Source organism: Phallusia mammillata, chromosome 6 (genome assembly GCF_965637545.1).
Source record: "Phallusia mammillata chromosome 6, kaPhaMamm4.hap1.1, whole genome shotgun sequence".
In the NCBI taxonomy this organism is placed as follows: Eukaryota; Metazoa; Chordata; class Ascidiacea; order Phlebobranchia; family Ascidiidae; genus Phallusia; species Phallusia mammillata.
In genome coordinates, this window is record NC_137257.1 from 19,923,684 (window position 1) to 19,937,168 (window position 13,485).

Sequence of the window (13,485 nt, forward strand, 5' to 3'; positions counted from 1 at the left end):
TGAGAACCACTGATATAGATGCTAGATAAGAATTATTTTCATGTTCCAGTTTTTCAAGTGATTGATATTAATTCCAATTCAATCCTTGAAAAAGCGATTAAACTTTCTGCGGAACAGTGTTCACCACTAAACATCTCAATCACAGCTGTTCCAGGCAATTGTTACGTCATTTAAACAACGCTATTACGTAGTTAACCTGCTCGTCTTGGACAAGAAAATGTGAATTTGTTGTTAAAATAGCCCCGGGCATTGTGACGTTTACTGTTCACGAACGCTACACTTTACTTCGAGTAGGGAGACTGAATATAGAACCAACCTCAAATCTATTCTGGGAATAGGTGTTTTACAGTTTTGCTGGCTACAACCTACAGTGAACTGCTGCTATAACAGAGCTGAAATGAACGGTGGACTCGTGTCGCCAAGAATTTCATCAAGCGATGCAAATTTTAAACATAACGTTGTCGTTTTTTGTCAACTATTGAGGTAGGAAAGATAGCTGGACAAAATTTGTTAGTAAAAATAACGTTTTCTGCTGACTATAAAAAAGGGTTTATGCAAGGAAGAGTAGGGGAGATGCGGGGCCATTGGGCATGAAGGACCTTTGGGCCATCATGCGTTTCTCTGAAACTGGCCGCTGTAGCGAGTTCTCAGTCATACGTTGAAGTACTTATGTTGCAATAGTTTTAAAGCTGTAACAACAAGAAGGTCAATCACTTACAGAAGAAACTGTGAGCATAACTAAGTTTTCGCAGCTTGAAAGTAAATATTTTGCTCCTTTACATTTTTGTAATTTCTTTATAAGAGAAAGCAAGTTAAAACACGAAGTTTGCAGGATATTAGTTAGGTAATTGTAGCGTTAGATGAGCATTAGTATTTCTTAAGTTAATCTGTGTAACGTAGTTCAGTTAGATAAGTTCGTAATGGCGGCAATGCAGGACCATTGAGCCAGTTGTTCATAGGACCATTGGGCATGGCCATTTGACTTTACACCATTGGGCATGGCCCAAAGGTCCTCGGCCTATGAAGCTATTGATGCTGGTTGAATTTATTTCTTTTTATTAATATTAGATTTTTTTCAATAAAATTGTTCTACTTTCAAAACAACACTTAATAAGCTCCCTCATGCGTGGTTTAATGGTCCAGAATATCACATGAAAATACTGGCCCAAAGGTCCTTTATGCGAGGCTCAATGGTCCCCAAGGGTAAGGACCTTTGAGCCATATTTTTTGCAATTTTTAAAACGGAATATCTTGCCAACTCCTTTCCAAATCAGAAAGTTATGCCCTTGTGTAAGTGTGTTAAAACGTGTAGTATTAGTACAGGTGTTCAATGGCAATTTTTCTTTCGAACTCAAAGAAATAGTCTTGAAAAACTGAATTTTGGCCCAATGGTCCCGCATCTCCCCTACTGTTTTTATTTTTACGGTTAAAGGAGTAATTAACATCAAGTTTTTTGTACGCTTTCGGTGGTTGTATGTCGCTTCTGGAGGTAGAAAAAGTAACTGGATATTTGCTGCTTGGTTGACAACTGCTGGATCAGACCACTAAAAGTACTGGGCCTGATTAATGGAGTAATGTTCTTAAAGTTAGAAAAGTTATAAGCTTATAATTCGCCAATAATGCAACTATCGACTAGCCAGGAAAAATGGCGGGCTTGTCTACCTTGAGTTTCAATTTGAATGTTGTTTGGTAAAATGTTTCATTATGATTTAAAAAAATCAGCTTTAGGCTAGCTATTTGAACTTGTTGCGAAAGATGTCTTCGCGGTATTCCTCCAATCCTTACATGACGATTGAAAGTGCCAACAATGGTCGGAAAAATATAATGCTTAGCTCAACCTCGCATGGTAGGTATAGGCCTAGCCTGTTTAGTATTCATTGGCAATTTCGTTTTACAACTAGTGAATAGCTTCAAATGTTCACGATAATATGCGTTTCGATAAAAGGGTGTGGTTGCATATAATCTTGTTTCAATAGACTAGAACTAAAGTTTGCAAACGTATCCTATAGATCAGTGGTTCTTAACCTGTGGTTCGGGGACCCCCAAGGGGTCCATGAGATGGTTTCAGGGGGTCCACGGAGGGAAATATGTTGAGTAGCATTAACCAACAGAAGAGTATTTTTAGGTTTCTCAACCGTTTTTACAATCCTGCAAACGAGTGCACGCTGTTCAGAACATATACTTTTTGTAATTGTTTTCGCTATTGTGACACTATAACACACATGGACAAAAATAGACTTTATAGGACAAGTGATTTGTGAAGTTATATATACCAGAAATATTATCAATTCGATGCGTTGGCCAATAAAATACAGAAACCTCATTGATTTTAAAGGACTGTGAAGGCGGATTTAAATGCTTCTAAAGCATGACAGGGTATAATGCAAGAAACGTGAATGGTAAATTGCGTTGGGGGTCCGCAGACTTACAAAATTCATAAAAGGGGTCCGTGACTACCAAACATGGGGTCGAATACACGCGTCCTGTATTCGAATACTTTACGAATACCTGCATGACTGTATTCGAATTCATGAATACTTTGGTAATTTTTGAGTGACAGCAATTCGAATGGTATTCGAATAAAACGAGTCAAGTATTTGTATTCATGAATTGTTGATCAAACTACAACGACAAGTAATTCGAATAAACCAAGACATGTATTCGTATTCATGACTTCTACGCACTTTTTAAAGTTCGACAATTCGAATAATGCGAGTCAAGTATTCGTATTCACGAATTGTTTCGTAATGTTAAGGTGGCAGCAATTCGAATTGTATTCGAATAAAACGTGTCAAGTATTAGTATTCATGAATAGTTGACCAAAAAACAACAACGTGTAATTCGAATACTATTCGAATAAACCCCAAGCGTGTATTTGTATTCATGAATACTTCGTACTTTTTGAGAAGTAGCAATTCGAATTAATAGTTCTAGTTATTTGTATTCCAAAATTGTTCAGTTGTAGTAAGAAGCAAACAATTCGAATGCACCGATTCGGATATTTGCAGTTGCGGAAAATAAAAGAAATAAACGAGCCCCGAAACTTAAAAGGTATTCGATCAAAAAGTAACATGGGTAATGGGTTTATGAATTGCAAATTTATTGGTAAAAATGTAAACCAACGAGCTTTGTTTGCCACCTCAGCTTGACTGATTTAAGTCTCCGTTATATAAATTTCACCAAATTTACATAAGATGATTGCTTCATGAACACGCTACACCTGTCATGTGTGAGAACAACCTAATGCTGCAAGCTTTGTAACACAATTCCATTTATGTAACGGTACAATTAAACTTCTATGTGTCATTGTTTCGTAACATAAACAAAAACTTGTCAAATCAGGTCACATTCACTGCCAATTTGAATTGTATTCGAATCTATTTGGCAACAATATATAGCAAAATATTCTCGACTACTCCTAGTCTGGAGGTAATCAACAATTCGAATTGTATTCGTAAAAATGTAGTCATGCGTTCGATTTTACGTATCTTACGTTGCCAAAGGCTGACAACAATTCGAATTGTATTCGTAAAAATGTAGTCATGTATTCGATTTTACGAATTGTTACCTTGCCAAAGGCCGACAACAATTCGAATTGTATTCGTAAAAAATATCGTGTATTCGAATTTGCAAATTCTTGGGTTGGCAAAAACCTAGAACAATTCGAATTGTATTCGAATAACTTTACTCAAGCTTTTGTATTCATGAATTGTTGGTTCAAAAGATAACATCAACTATTCGAATTGTATTCATGCACTATCGAACGAAAGCCAAAATCATTCGAACACAGCACGAAGGTGGCAGAACCTGTATTCGAATGCATTCGAATACGAATTGCCCCATGTCTGGTGACTACAAAAAGGTTAAGAATCACTGCTATAGATGTTGTCCTGCTTTACAAATAGCCAACATTTCTACATAAACTGTTGTTGCCAACAACTTGTTGGACAGGTTATAGTACAGCAACGGAGACCACACAGTCTTCTTCGATATTTTTGGACCCTCCCACGGTGCCGGTGGAGTTACAATGTCCAGCTTGTCGCCAACTGTTCGACACGCCTGTATTTTTTCCCTGCTCTCATACATTTTGTCGGTTTTGTGCAGCCCACTTGATCGAGGCTGCTGACCCTGTACTACAGGTAACTACAAATCAGTAGTAAAAGCAGAGCCAAGTGCACCAAAAGACCTCTAACGCGTTTTTTCAAAGATCAAATTAACCTTAAATCGAGGTAATAAAATGAAATTACTACATAAATGTGGACGAGCGTAATAGTCTGAAACACCTCGCTTTTTAACTTTAAAGCCCGAACCAGACCCGAAGAAATGTGTTGTCTGATTCTTATTTGTAAGTTAGTAACATTTGTAATGTCAACCATGGTTGCATGGCAGCTTTTGCCAAAGGAACAATCTAATTATGATACCTAATTGCAGGCTATGCCCACTAGGTGATAGAGCTCCATAAATTGTCAAAAAATTCTTTGCGTAAAATACAAATAAGGCAAATAAACACTTTGTGTTTAAGGAAAAATAGCTTTGATCTAATTTTTCTTTAAAAATCATTAATGTTAAATAATAATGTTAATAATGAAAACACAGGACTGCATTTTTTTAATTTTGGTGTAACGACTACGTCGGCCCTACGGCAACTGATTTATTCAGCTGACAAAGTAACTGTTAAGTCAGTGAAGTGCCGTCTGGGTATTATTGTTACTTATGGCAGTGCAAGGCAGTAATTGACACACGAGTCAAACAGGTGATTTGTCCCGCTGGTTTGTGCTGAGGTGTGTATAATTATACCTCGGGTTTGCCTGACACCATCTACTTATTGCTTTTTGCCGGTGCAACTATAGGCACTACATAAAACAGAAATACAATATATTTGTTCAAAATCTTGCTATTCTGTATTCGAGTTCACTATTGTATGCAACTAACTTTCATCTAAACGTCTGAAATGGGTTCTTTTACTAAACCTTATTGTTTTGCAGCAACGGAACAGGTTTCTGTGTCCAACATGTCGAAATATCATCAAGTATGGTCCAGAAGGTGTCAGCAGTCTGCCAAGGAACATTAACATTGAACAGGTAAAAAACAATTTTCTAAGAACATTATAATCACCCGGGTGTAGGCTACCTCGTGGAAATAATGTGACAGAAAATGTTATGCAAAATGGCGTTGCCGATTTTGACAAAGGTATAAAAGCACAGAATTGTAAACGGTCTGGAATTGAGGCCAGAACCTAAAAGTACAAGCCCGAACCCGAAATGTGTTCGAGAAGCCCGTTTATGCCCCAAAGGTTTGATTAACAGCATATACATTGAAGCCTCAGAAAATACCAAGACAGCAAACACAATAGACAATAATAGATAATCGTCTTGAACAAGGCGTTTAAGGCTGTTTGACATTATGCCATTCCAGCAACGGGCTACTTAGCCAGCTAAATTTATTCAAAAATATACTGACACAGTGTGTAAATAATGTGAGAGAAAATAACATTCAAAACACAGTTACCGATTTTGTTAAAGATAGGCGCATAACTTAATGATAAAATCTGCATTATTTCTGCAGGCAGTAAAGCGTTTCAAGCAGGAGAGCAAGATACGATATCCGGCATGCGAGAGACATAGAGAGTTCCACATGGAGAAACTCATGTGGTGTGAAACATGCGACACCAATCTCTGCCCGCTTTGCGCATTGGACGACAAACACAAGGATCATAAGGTGATTTAACGTTCAAAACCTCATATTTTAGAAACGAAAACCGTACTGTATCGCTAAGAATCTTAGCCTAAGACAGTGTTTCTCAACCTGGGGGTCGCGACCCCCCAAGGGGTCGCCAAGCACTTTTGAGGGGGTCGCGGAGACGCAATCGAACACGGAATTATTTTATCTGTATCAAAAAAACTTTCCCTGTGACTTTTGTTTAGCATAAAGTAACTCACACGACCGTTTGATTTAGAACGGGCGCAACAATATTTGCGATTGTATACTTCTATAATTGCGGGTTTTGGTTTTTCTTAACATAAAAAAAACACGAAATAGTGAAATAGTTAGTGAAAAATAGGCGTTTTCCGGAATACAGCAAAACGCCGAACTATTGCAGCCACGTTAGATTGGAAATGTGTGATGAACACAATCAACACATGCTGGTAGTTAAACTTCCTGTGTGTGTGTGTGTGTAAAGGGGTCGCGTGGTGTTAGAAAATCTCTAAAGGGGGTCGCATAGTAAAAAAGGTTGAGAACCACTGGCCTAAGATGAATGTATTCGTACTGGGATCTGCCCTTAAGCGTCGATGCAGACCAGCGATTACGGCATACTTATCGATAAACCATAGTACGCCAGGCCTATTAAAGGCGTATACCGAATCAGCCGGTCTTCCAAGCATTCCCATATGGCAAGGCACAGGCTAGAATGGCCTGCTGTGGGATTTGAACTCACGACAAGAGTCTTTCCGGAACTCGCGCTCTACCAACTGAGCTACACAGGCTCAGTGGAGAAACCGCCGAAAGTCGAATCACAAGCACCGTTGCCTGCCTTGTATGCTGCACATGTCAGCTTCGTGGTAGGGGATCGCCAGTTCGACCAGAGATGCAGATGCACCTGTCGTGGGTTCGAATCCCACAGCATTCTAGCCTGTGCCTTGCCATATGGGAATACTTGGAAGACCGGCTGATTCGGTATAACGCCTTTAATAGGCCTGACGTATACTATGATTTTTCCGTACTGTATTGTTTATAATTTTCGTTGGTTGCAGCTTGCAGAGGATCACTGTTAAAAAGTAAAAAACAACAACTATGTGCAGTAAACCTATGTTATATAACAGAATCTTACATACGTTTATGTTGGGTGTCTTAGATAGCTCCTATCGCAGTTTTGAAGAAGTTTAAGGCAGTAAGGCGACGACTGCAAGGAACAACCGACGTGTTATCCGGAAAAATAGAGAAAATTGGCAGCAATATTTTGCAAACAGAGGGAGTTGTTACTGAAATGGAAGACCAAGGAGTAAAGCTAAAAGAAAAGGTATTATACTTACGAGTAAATCATTGGGTTGTTTGCCTTAATTTTATCACCGGTGGATGGGCAACGCCTTAATGCGTTATGCTCACAATGACCATTGTCGAGTTGCCTATATTAATGGAGGGCCGTTGCTTTAGGAAGTTAGTGACTTTAATTAGGTTCAACCTATCGGATTCTACTGGGTATGAGCAATGTAGCTTGGGTTTCTTAATTGTACACAGGTGGCAGTGTGGGATTAGAACCAACAACCTTGTGAACACAACAAGACTGCTCTAACCATTTGGCCATCTTTTCGATGGGCTGAGTACCATGGTTAACAGAAATCTGGACAAAGTTTAAAAAACAGCCTTTCTTTAAAAATTATTAAAATTAAACAGGCTCTGTAATTTAACTTATATTATTAACATCAACACAAAAGTTTTAGCAATGTTAATTACCACGCTCAGTAGCAAACTATACTGGCAAATCACAGTACGTCAGGTCCATTAAAGGGGTTATACCGAACCAGCCTGTCACCATAGTATGGCATGTGAAAATCGTGTATGAAAATGCTTGGTGGCCGGCTAATTCGGTATGACGCCTTTAATGGGCCTGACGTACTGTGATTTATACATAAGTAAGTCGTGATGGTCTGCATGAATGCTTCAGGGCTGATCCCAGTTATGAATAATTGGTCAATTTTCACACTGAATTAAACGCTGATATATGTCAACAAGCGACTAGCAGAAATAAGTGACAAAATTAAAACTTACTTTGGTGACAAAATAAGTGACAAAATTGAAACTACTTCGTTTTTATGCAGTTAATCTGAGGTGAATCGTTATTTCAATTTTTGAAAAAAAAAAACGAAAAACCATAAACCGGTGCTTTTAGGTTGATAAGGAGTGCGATGCCATGATTGGTCAAATCGAGAAGAGGCGACAGGCCATGTATGCTGATATCGACGGCATTGTTGAACGGAAAAAGGGAAAACGACAAAAGGAAATCAAGGGTTTGAGAGTAGAGTTTAATGAGGTAATCTTTTTGAACACTTCAAGAACGACTAATGTAGATAAACTTGATTAACAGGACTGTTTCTTGTATGGATTTGACTTTTTGTCTTTAGTGTTAAGTTTAATGCTTGCTTTTTTTTAAAGGGGGTTATACGGTTACACACACACTAAATATACGGTTACACACACACTTTTTTCAACTTTCGAACAAACTAAAAACCCATAAAAACAGAGCATATGCGCAATATGTTTCAAACAACAAATAAAACCCAGTTTCCCGACTTGTACATCGCTGTCAATGGATTTTAAAGCCAGGCCTAGTGGATGCGTTGTACCGAAGCTGTCGGTCACCGAGCATTTACCACCATATAGCAAGGCGTAGGATGGAAAAAATCTACCCTGTGTTGGGATTCGAAACCACGACAGGAGTCTTTCCGGAACTCGCGCTCTACCAACTGAGCTACACAGGCTAATTGGGGAACCAGCCGAAAGTCGAATCACAAGCACTGTTTGCCTGTCTCGTATGCTGCACATGCAGTTAAGGCATAGTAGCAGGGATCAGCCCTGAAGCGTCGATGCAGACCAGTGATCACGGCACACTCATATAGAAATTATAGTACGCCGGGCCCATTGAAGGCGTTATACTGAATCTATGCTGTAACTGTTCTATAAGGTTTGATTATTTATTTCGCAGGCCCGTCAACTTTTGCACCAAATTCAAGATGTATTGGACACCGACGGACCAACTGATTTCTTAAAAAAGCTCGATGACGTTGGTTTGTCAACCAAAGTTGAAGACCTTAATCGACTTTTATCGAAAACCTCAACCACCTAGTAGTGAAATGGCTTTAATTTGCGTCGGTTTAGTAATTTATAAAAGATAACAGTCATGATAGTATTCATTTTCTGCAAACGTCCATGTAGAAAAATCCTATTTTTATGACATCTAGCGCAAAAAACAAATGTTTTGTGGGGAATGCAAGTATGGAGTGTCATTCAACAACAATGTTCATTTTTGTGGCCATAGGCGCCCACTTGCTAAAATCGGCGGGGAGGCAGAATTTTATAACTCGGTAAAGACGGAAATATTCAGCCCGGACGTCACTTAACGTCGCAAGTTACACCCTTTGCAGTGTTTCGGTACTAGTATACATCACATTAGCAGCCGATGCCGACCCAACTATACAGTAATACATTTTTTCATCCCCGCAACAATTATTACAAAGCATGTTTTATTTTTACGCAACAAGGCGCACATGCGTCTAAAAAGCCATTATAATAATCGTTTCTAGGTCGTTTGGTTGGTTTCAACCATGTTTTCTATTTACACAGGAAATTGCATGTAACGCATTTAAGTTTAGTTTATTTTAAATCAGGAATTACCAAAGTAAAGCCCGCGAAGGTTTTTGTTCTAAATATATATCTTCGAAAATAACGAGTCAACCGTTGAAAGTTAATTTGCCACCAAAGAGTTCCCACAACAACATGTGGTCTTAAGTTTACCTAGTTTTACACTTCACAGGACCCATAAAAATGATCCAAAAACAGTTTGTTACATCACAGACAAGACTTAAAGTATCAATGCTTTCGTTACTGTGCGTATACAGGTGCCTTTCTTTGTTAATTGTGATGACATAAATGAGAAGTTAGTAATTTATGTCACATAATTTTATAGTTCGACACTAGCGCTATCTCTTAATAATATTGTATAGCTCCTGCTGGTCCCACAAAAGCGCTTTGTAGACCACAATTGCGGAACGGCGCTGCGTTTGTGCTTGTAAGCGATGTGGCCGTCTAATGTCATTTTCATGTTATGCGGCTCACCCTGAAAAAAAATTGGCTACCCCCGTTGTAAACGATGTCAATTTGTGTCGATGTTGCTGACCGAGTTTTAGCAAACACTTCTTGCATGTTTTTATCCAATGGTTCATTGCATATAACCAGGGTTGCCATCGACATGGAACTCGAAATAAGGACACACGAACAATTGGACTTTCATGTCAAAGGACACACGAACAAATTGGACTTTCGTGTCGAAACAAACGTTTTTGAATCTTTGCATTTATACGAGCCTTGACATATCACATGTCATATTTCTTTTTGCCAGGAACAATCTGTTCCAACTCCTTGTAGAAAACACGTAGTGCATCTCACGACACCCCAGGTCTAGGTTTAATTTTAGCAGGGTTTTGACTTGTAATTGTTAAAAATAAGACAAAATAAGGACTCAAGTCAAAATAAGGATAAATCCTAGAAATAAGGACAGTATGGCAACCCTGCATATAACACTTCAAGTATACGTTTGTGACGTAACAATATGCGTTGTTTGATTTTTCAGAAAGGTTTGTCTGTTCAAACTAGGCAGTTGTTGACTGTGCAGTAGTACAGAGTTACTACAAAACTGTGTGTGCATAAATTAGCGCAAAACTTGTTTATGACGTAGTCAGCGACGCAGATACCCGGGGAGGCGGCGCCTCCCCGCCTCCCCATAAGTGGGCGCCAGTGTTTGTGGCAGATTGTATAATCCTGCAAGCGTAATTTTGTACAACATGAATCAGTTAGTCATTGTTTGAGAACAATTTTAAAGTTCTCAATCTCAATCAACTTTAATAAGTCTGTAAAAGGTATGTGTAAATGGGCAACCATCTCACGAAATACAAAATACATGAACTCTGGACTCGAAACTGTGTTTATTGTCACACATTTTCATTACGTCTGCAAGCGGTTGACCAAAATATCACTTGGTCCAAAATGTTTGAAAATCACTAGGTTTAAGAGATAACTCAGAAAATACTGTTGCATGTTACCGTAGAAACAAATACAATTCACTTAACCAATGTCCAGTTGTGAAACGAATGGTAACTGAGAAAGTCACTAAGGTCAAATGGTAGATATAAACTACCAGTAACCAGTAAAAAATATTACCAAAGTGGGACAGTTGAATGATACCACAAGGTGCGGTTGTCAGTATGTCATCTGTGAATGAAGTAATAATCTATAGCTGTTGAGAACACAGCAAAACCAATTCCACCGAAAATTCCAGCCTTCAAGCCAGCTCGAAGTCCAATAATGCCTCCAGTGACAAAACCTGCAGCACCACTGTTTTTCATGTCCGCCACTCCTCGATACTATACCAAATACAAACAGTTGTAAACACTAAGGTATTTAAAGTATAGAAAATTAAGCTCAATAAAAAAGTACAACAAATTTGAATCATTTTTTTCACTAACAAAATATTGTTTTTTATTGACATGATAATACCAACAAAATTTTAAAATTGGTTACTTCATGTAAATTTTGATCCAACTTTGCCATTTTTTTATTTAAGTTTATAAACTGGTATTACACTAAGTTTTGTGCTACATCCAAAATTATCACATAGCCTTTTATGTTTAAAATTAGTTTTTTGTTTGCTTTTCCAAAAAAATTTTCTACTCTACTTCTAAGTAACACATCTTTCACAAAATACATTGAACTCAGGTACCCTACAAAGTAGAATTCACCTTGATAAATACAACATTTTGTTTGTATAAAGAGTATCTAATAAAACAAGGTATATCGTACAGTTTCAATAGCGCATTCATTTGCAGAATACAAGGCTCCAATAGCTGCAAAGTTTTTAGCATAAGATCCCATCCGCGTTTTCATTTCCTTAGCAGTCTCACGAACTGTTGGAACTTTTGCTGGATCTGCATATGATGGGGATTCCACTCCGAATGTGAACAAACCAAACACAATCCCAAATCCAGCACCTAAAATGTTTGCAAAAATTGTACACAGGACATTCAAAACAAAAACAAGTTTCCTTCACTTCCATAGTTACCAAGAAATTAACCATTTAAAAGCACATAATTAACAACCAGTCTGCAGAACATGGCAGTTCCCCCACGAGATCTTAGGCGTGCAGGACTAACACGGCCGACGTAAGCGTGTGCACGACCCTTAAGTGTGCAAGACCAAGTTCAGCAGGCGCAAAGCAAGCAATATACGCAAAGAGTGCAAACATATTTTAAAAAACGAGCATGTAGCTGCCATTTTTCTTGACATAGTACAAAGAGTGTGGGTTAAATCAGTTGGATAGTAATGTTAGTTTTGCATTGCTGCACATGCAAGTTTTTGAAAAAAGAAATTCGTACACCATTTTGGTGGGGGATTGCACACAGAAATTTAGCATGAAGTACTGACAGTGACAGACTTTAAGGTTAGGTACATAGTGGTCAGATGGAATATAGTGGCTCTGCACGCCAGAGATCCCATAAAGAGCTGCTATAATCTGTAAACTGGTAATCAAACAGTCTTCTAACTGCATGATGTTTGTGTTTCTGACTCCTGTTTTTAAAAGTCAAACTAGAAAATAGTGGTGTTATTTTTCATTGATACCAATGTTTTCCCACTTGGAGTTTCCATTTACATTAAAAGCAGCATGACACATGATAAATGGGAAAAGCATACCATGTTTTATCATATTATGTTGAACATTTTACCACCTTACCTGCAACGCAAGCTATTGCTGATTTAAACAAGCAGCTGTTCATTACTTTCTCCACTCGTTGTTCGTTAATACTGGGAAGAGGTGTCGGTATTCCGCCAAAACTAGGGTAAGGTTCATCGCGAGTAATTTTGTCAGGTCCAACCAGGCATTTTAACACAGTACTGTACTTAAGCGTTTCAAAATTGTAATTTTTGGCATGCTTGCCATTCGTTTCGGACATGTTAGAAGCCCAAAACCTTTGATAAACAGAAATATGGATGGGTAAGAGCTTGAAAGATGAAAAGACAGACACCACACCAGTCAAAAACATTCACCATGCGAATTCTTCAAGGGATTTTCCCTGCAAACGACTTACATCGGATGATGGCACAGTTCTACATCGGATGATAGCACAGTTTTTTAACGTTATTTTTCCTACATTTTTAAGCCAAATTAAACGGATTTAAGTATAAGAGTTTTTTTGTGGTAAAACGTTTTATATTTGTAAATGTCGGACATGTTTGTGCGACAAGTTGCGCCCAATCGAGGTTCTGACTGAAACCGAATACTCAGTTTTGTTGAATAAATTTGACTGAATCAACCGAATCGTTTGTGTCGTCACGTGAGTTTTAGTGCCTATAAATAGCTGTGTTATTGCAACAGAACTATTTTGTTGTATTAATATTTTCAACAAGTAAATTTCAAGGTTGCCTTGGCCGCAGGGAGTCGAACCGCTTGTCATATGGGTTCAGGTTCGGTTCGGGTTCACTTGGTTTTGTTTTTAAGGGTTCGGGTTCGGTTCAGGTTTTTAAAAAATGTATATTTTCGGGTTCGGGTTTTGTTCCGATTTGGGCAAATTATCCGGTCTGAACCGGTTTGCGGTTTTTAAACCGGTTTGCGGTTTTTAAACCGGTTCAAATTTTTATTCGTTTCAATTTAATTCTACCCAACATCTACCTGGCCTTGTCAAACTCCAAAATAATTTTGCCCGTGCACTGTTATTTTTG

The 13,485-nt window shown here is 38.3% G+C and overlaps 2 protein-coding genes across 2 annotated transcripts; one reads left to right on the forward strand and one right to left on the reverse strand.

Moving 5' to 3' along the window:
- The first annotated feature begins 290 nt into the window (after window positions 1-290).
- On the forward strand, window positions 291-10,691 carry LOC145234785 (tripartite motif-containing 55-like). The gene is made up of 7 exons (XM_080099522.1): window positions 291-1,846; window positions 3,952-4,139; window positions 4,986-5,081; window positions 5,566-5,718; window positions 6,854-7,018; window positions 7,889-8,029; window positions 8,702-10,691. The coding sequence occupies exons 1-7, from the start codon at window positions 1,756-1,758 to the stop codon at window positions 8,840-8,842; spliced, it is 975 nt and encodes a 324-aa protein (XP_079955648.1). The 5' UTR covers window positions 291-1,755; the 3' UTR covers window positions 8,843-10,691.
- Window positions 10,681-12,840, reverse strand: LOC145234787 (mitochondrial import inner membrane translocase subunit Tim22-like). The gene is made up of 3 exons (XM_080099523.1): window positions 12,500-12,840; window positions 11,572-11,759; window positions 10,681-11,135 (listed from the first exon to the last, which is right to left on the reverse strand). The coding sequence occupies exons 1-3, from the start codon at window positions 12,807-12,809 to the stop codon at window positions 10,980-10,982; spliced, it is 654 nt and encodes a 217-aa protein (XP_079955649.1). The 5' UTR covers window positions 12,810-12,840; the 3' UTR covers window positions 10,681-10,979.
- Between the last annotated feature and the right edge of the window lie 645 nt (window positions 12,841-13,485).

Bases quoted from the DNA above. Each gene is read 5' to 3' on its own strand.
- LOC145234785 (XM_080099522.1), top strand. From the start codon at position 1,756: ATGTCTTCGCGGTATTCCTCCAATCCTTACATGACGATTGAAAGTGCC. The intron at 5,719-6,853 runs GTGATTTAACGT...TGGGTGTCTTAG, and splicing joins ACAAACACAAGGATCATAAG to ATAGCTCCTATCGCAGTTTT. The intron at 7,019-7,888 runs GTATTATACTTA...CGGTGCTTTTAG, and splicing joins GAGTAAAGCTAAAAGAAAAG to GTTGATAAGGAGTGCGATGC.
- LOC145234787 (XM_080099523.1), bottom strand. From the start codon at position 12,809: ATGTTTTTGACTGGTGTGGTGTCTGTCTTTTCATCTTTCAAGCTCTTA. The intron at 11,760-12,499 runs GTAAGGTGGTAA...CAAACATTTTAG, and splicing joins AGCAATAGCTTGCGTTGCAG to GTGCTGGATTTGGGATTGTG. The intron at 11,136-11,571 runs GTACGATATACC...TATTTGGTATAG, and splicing joins ATGAATGCGCTATTGAAACT to TATCGAGGAGTGGCGGACAT.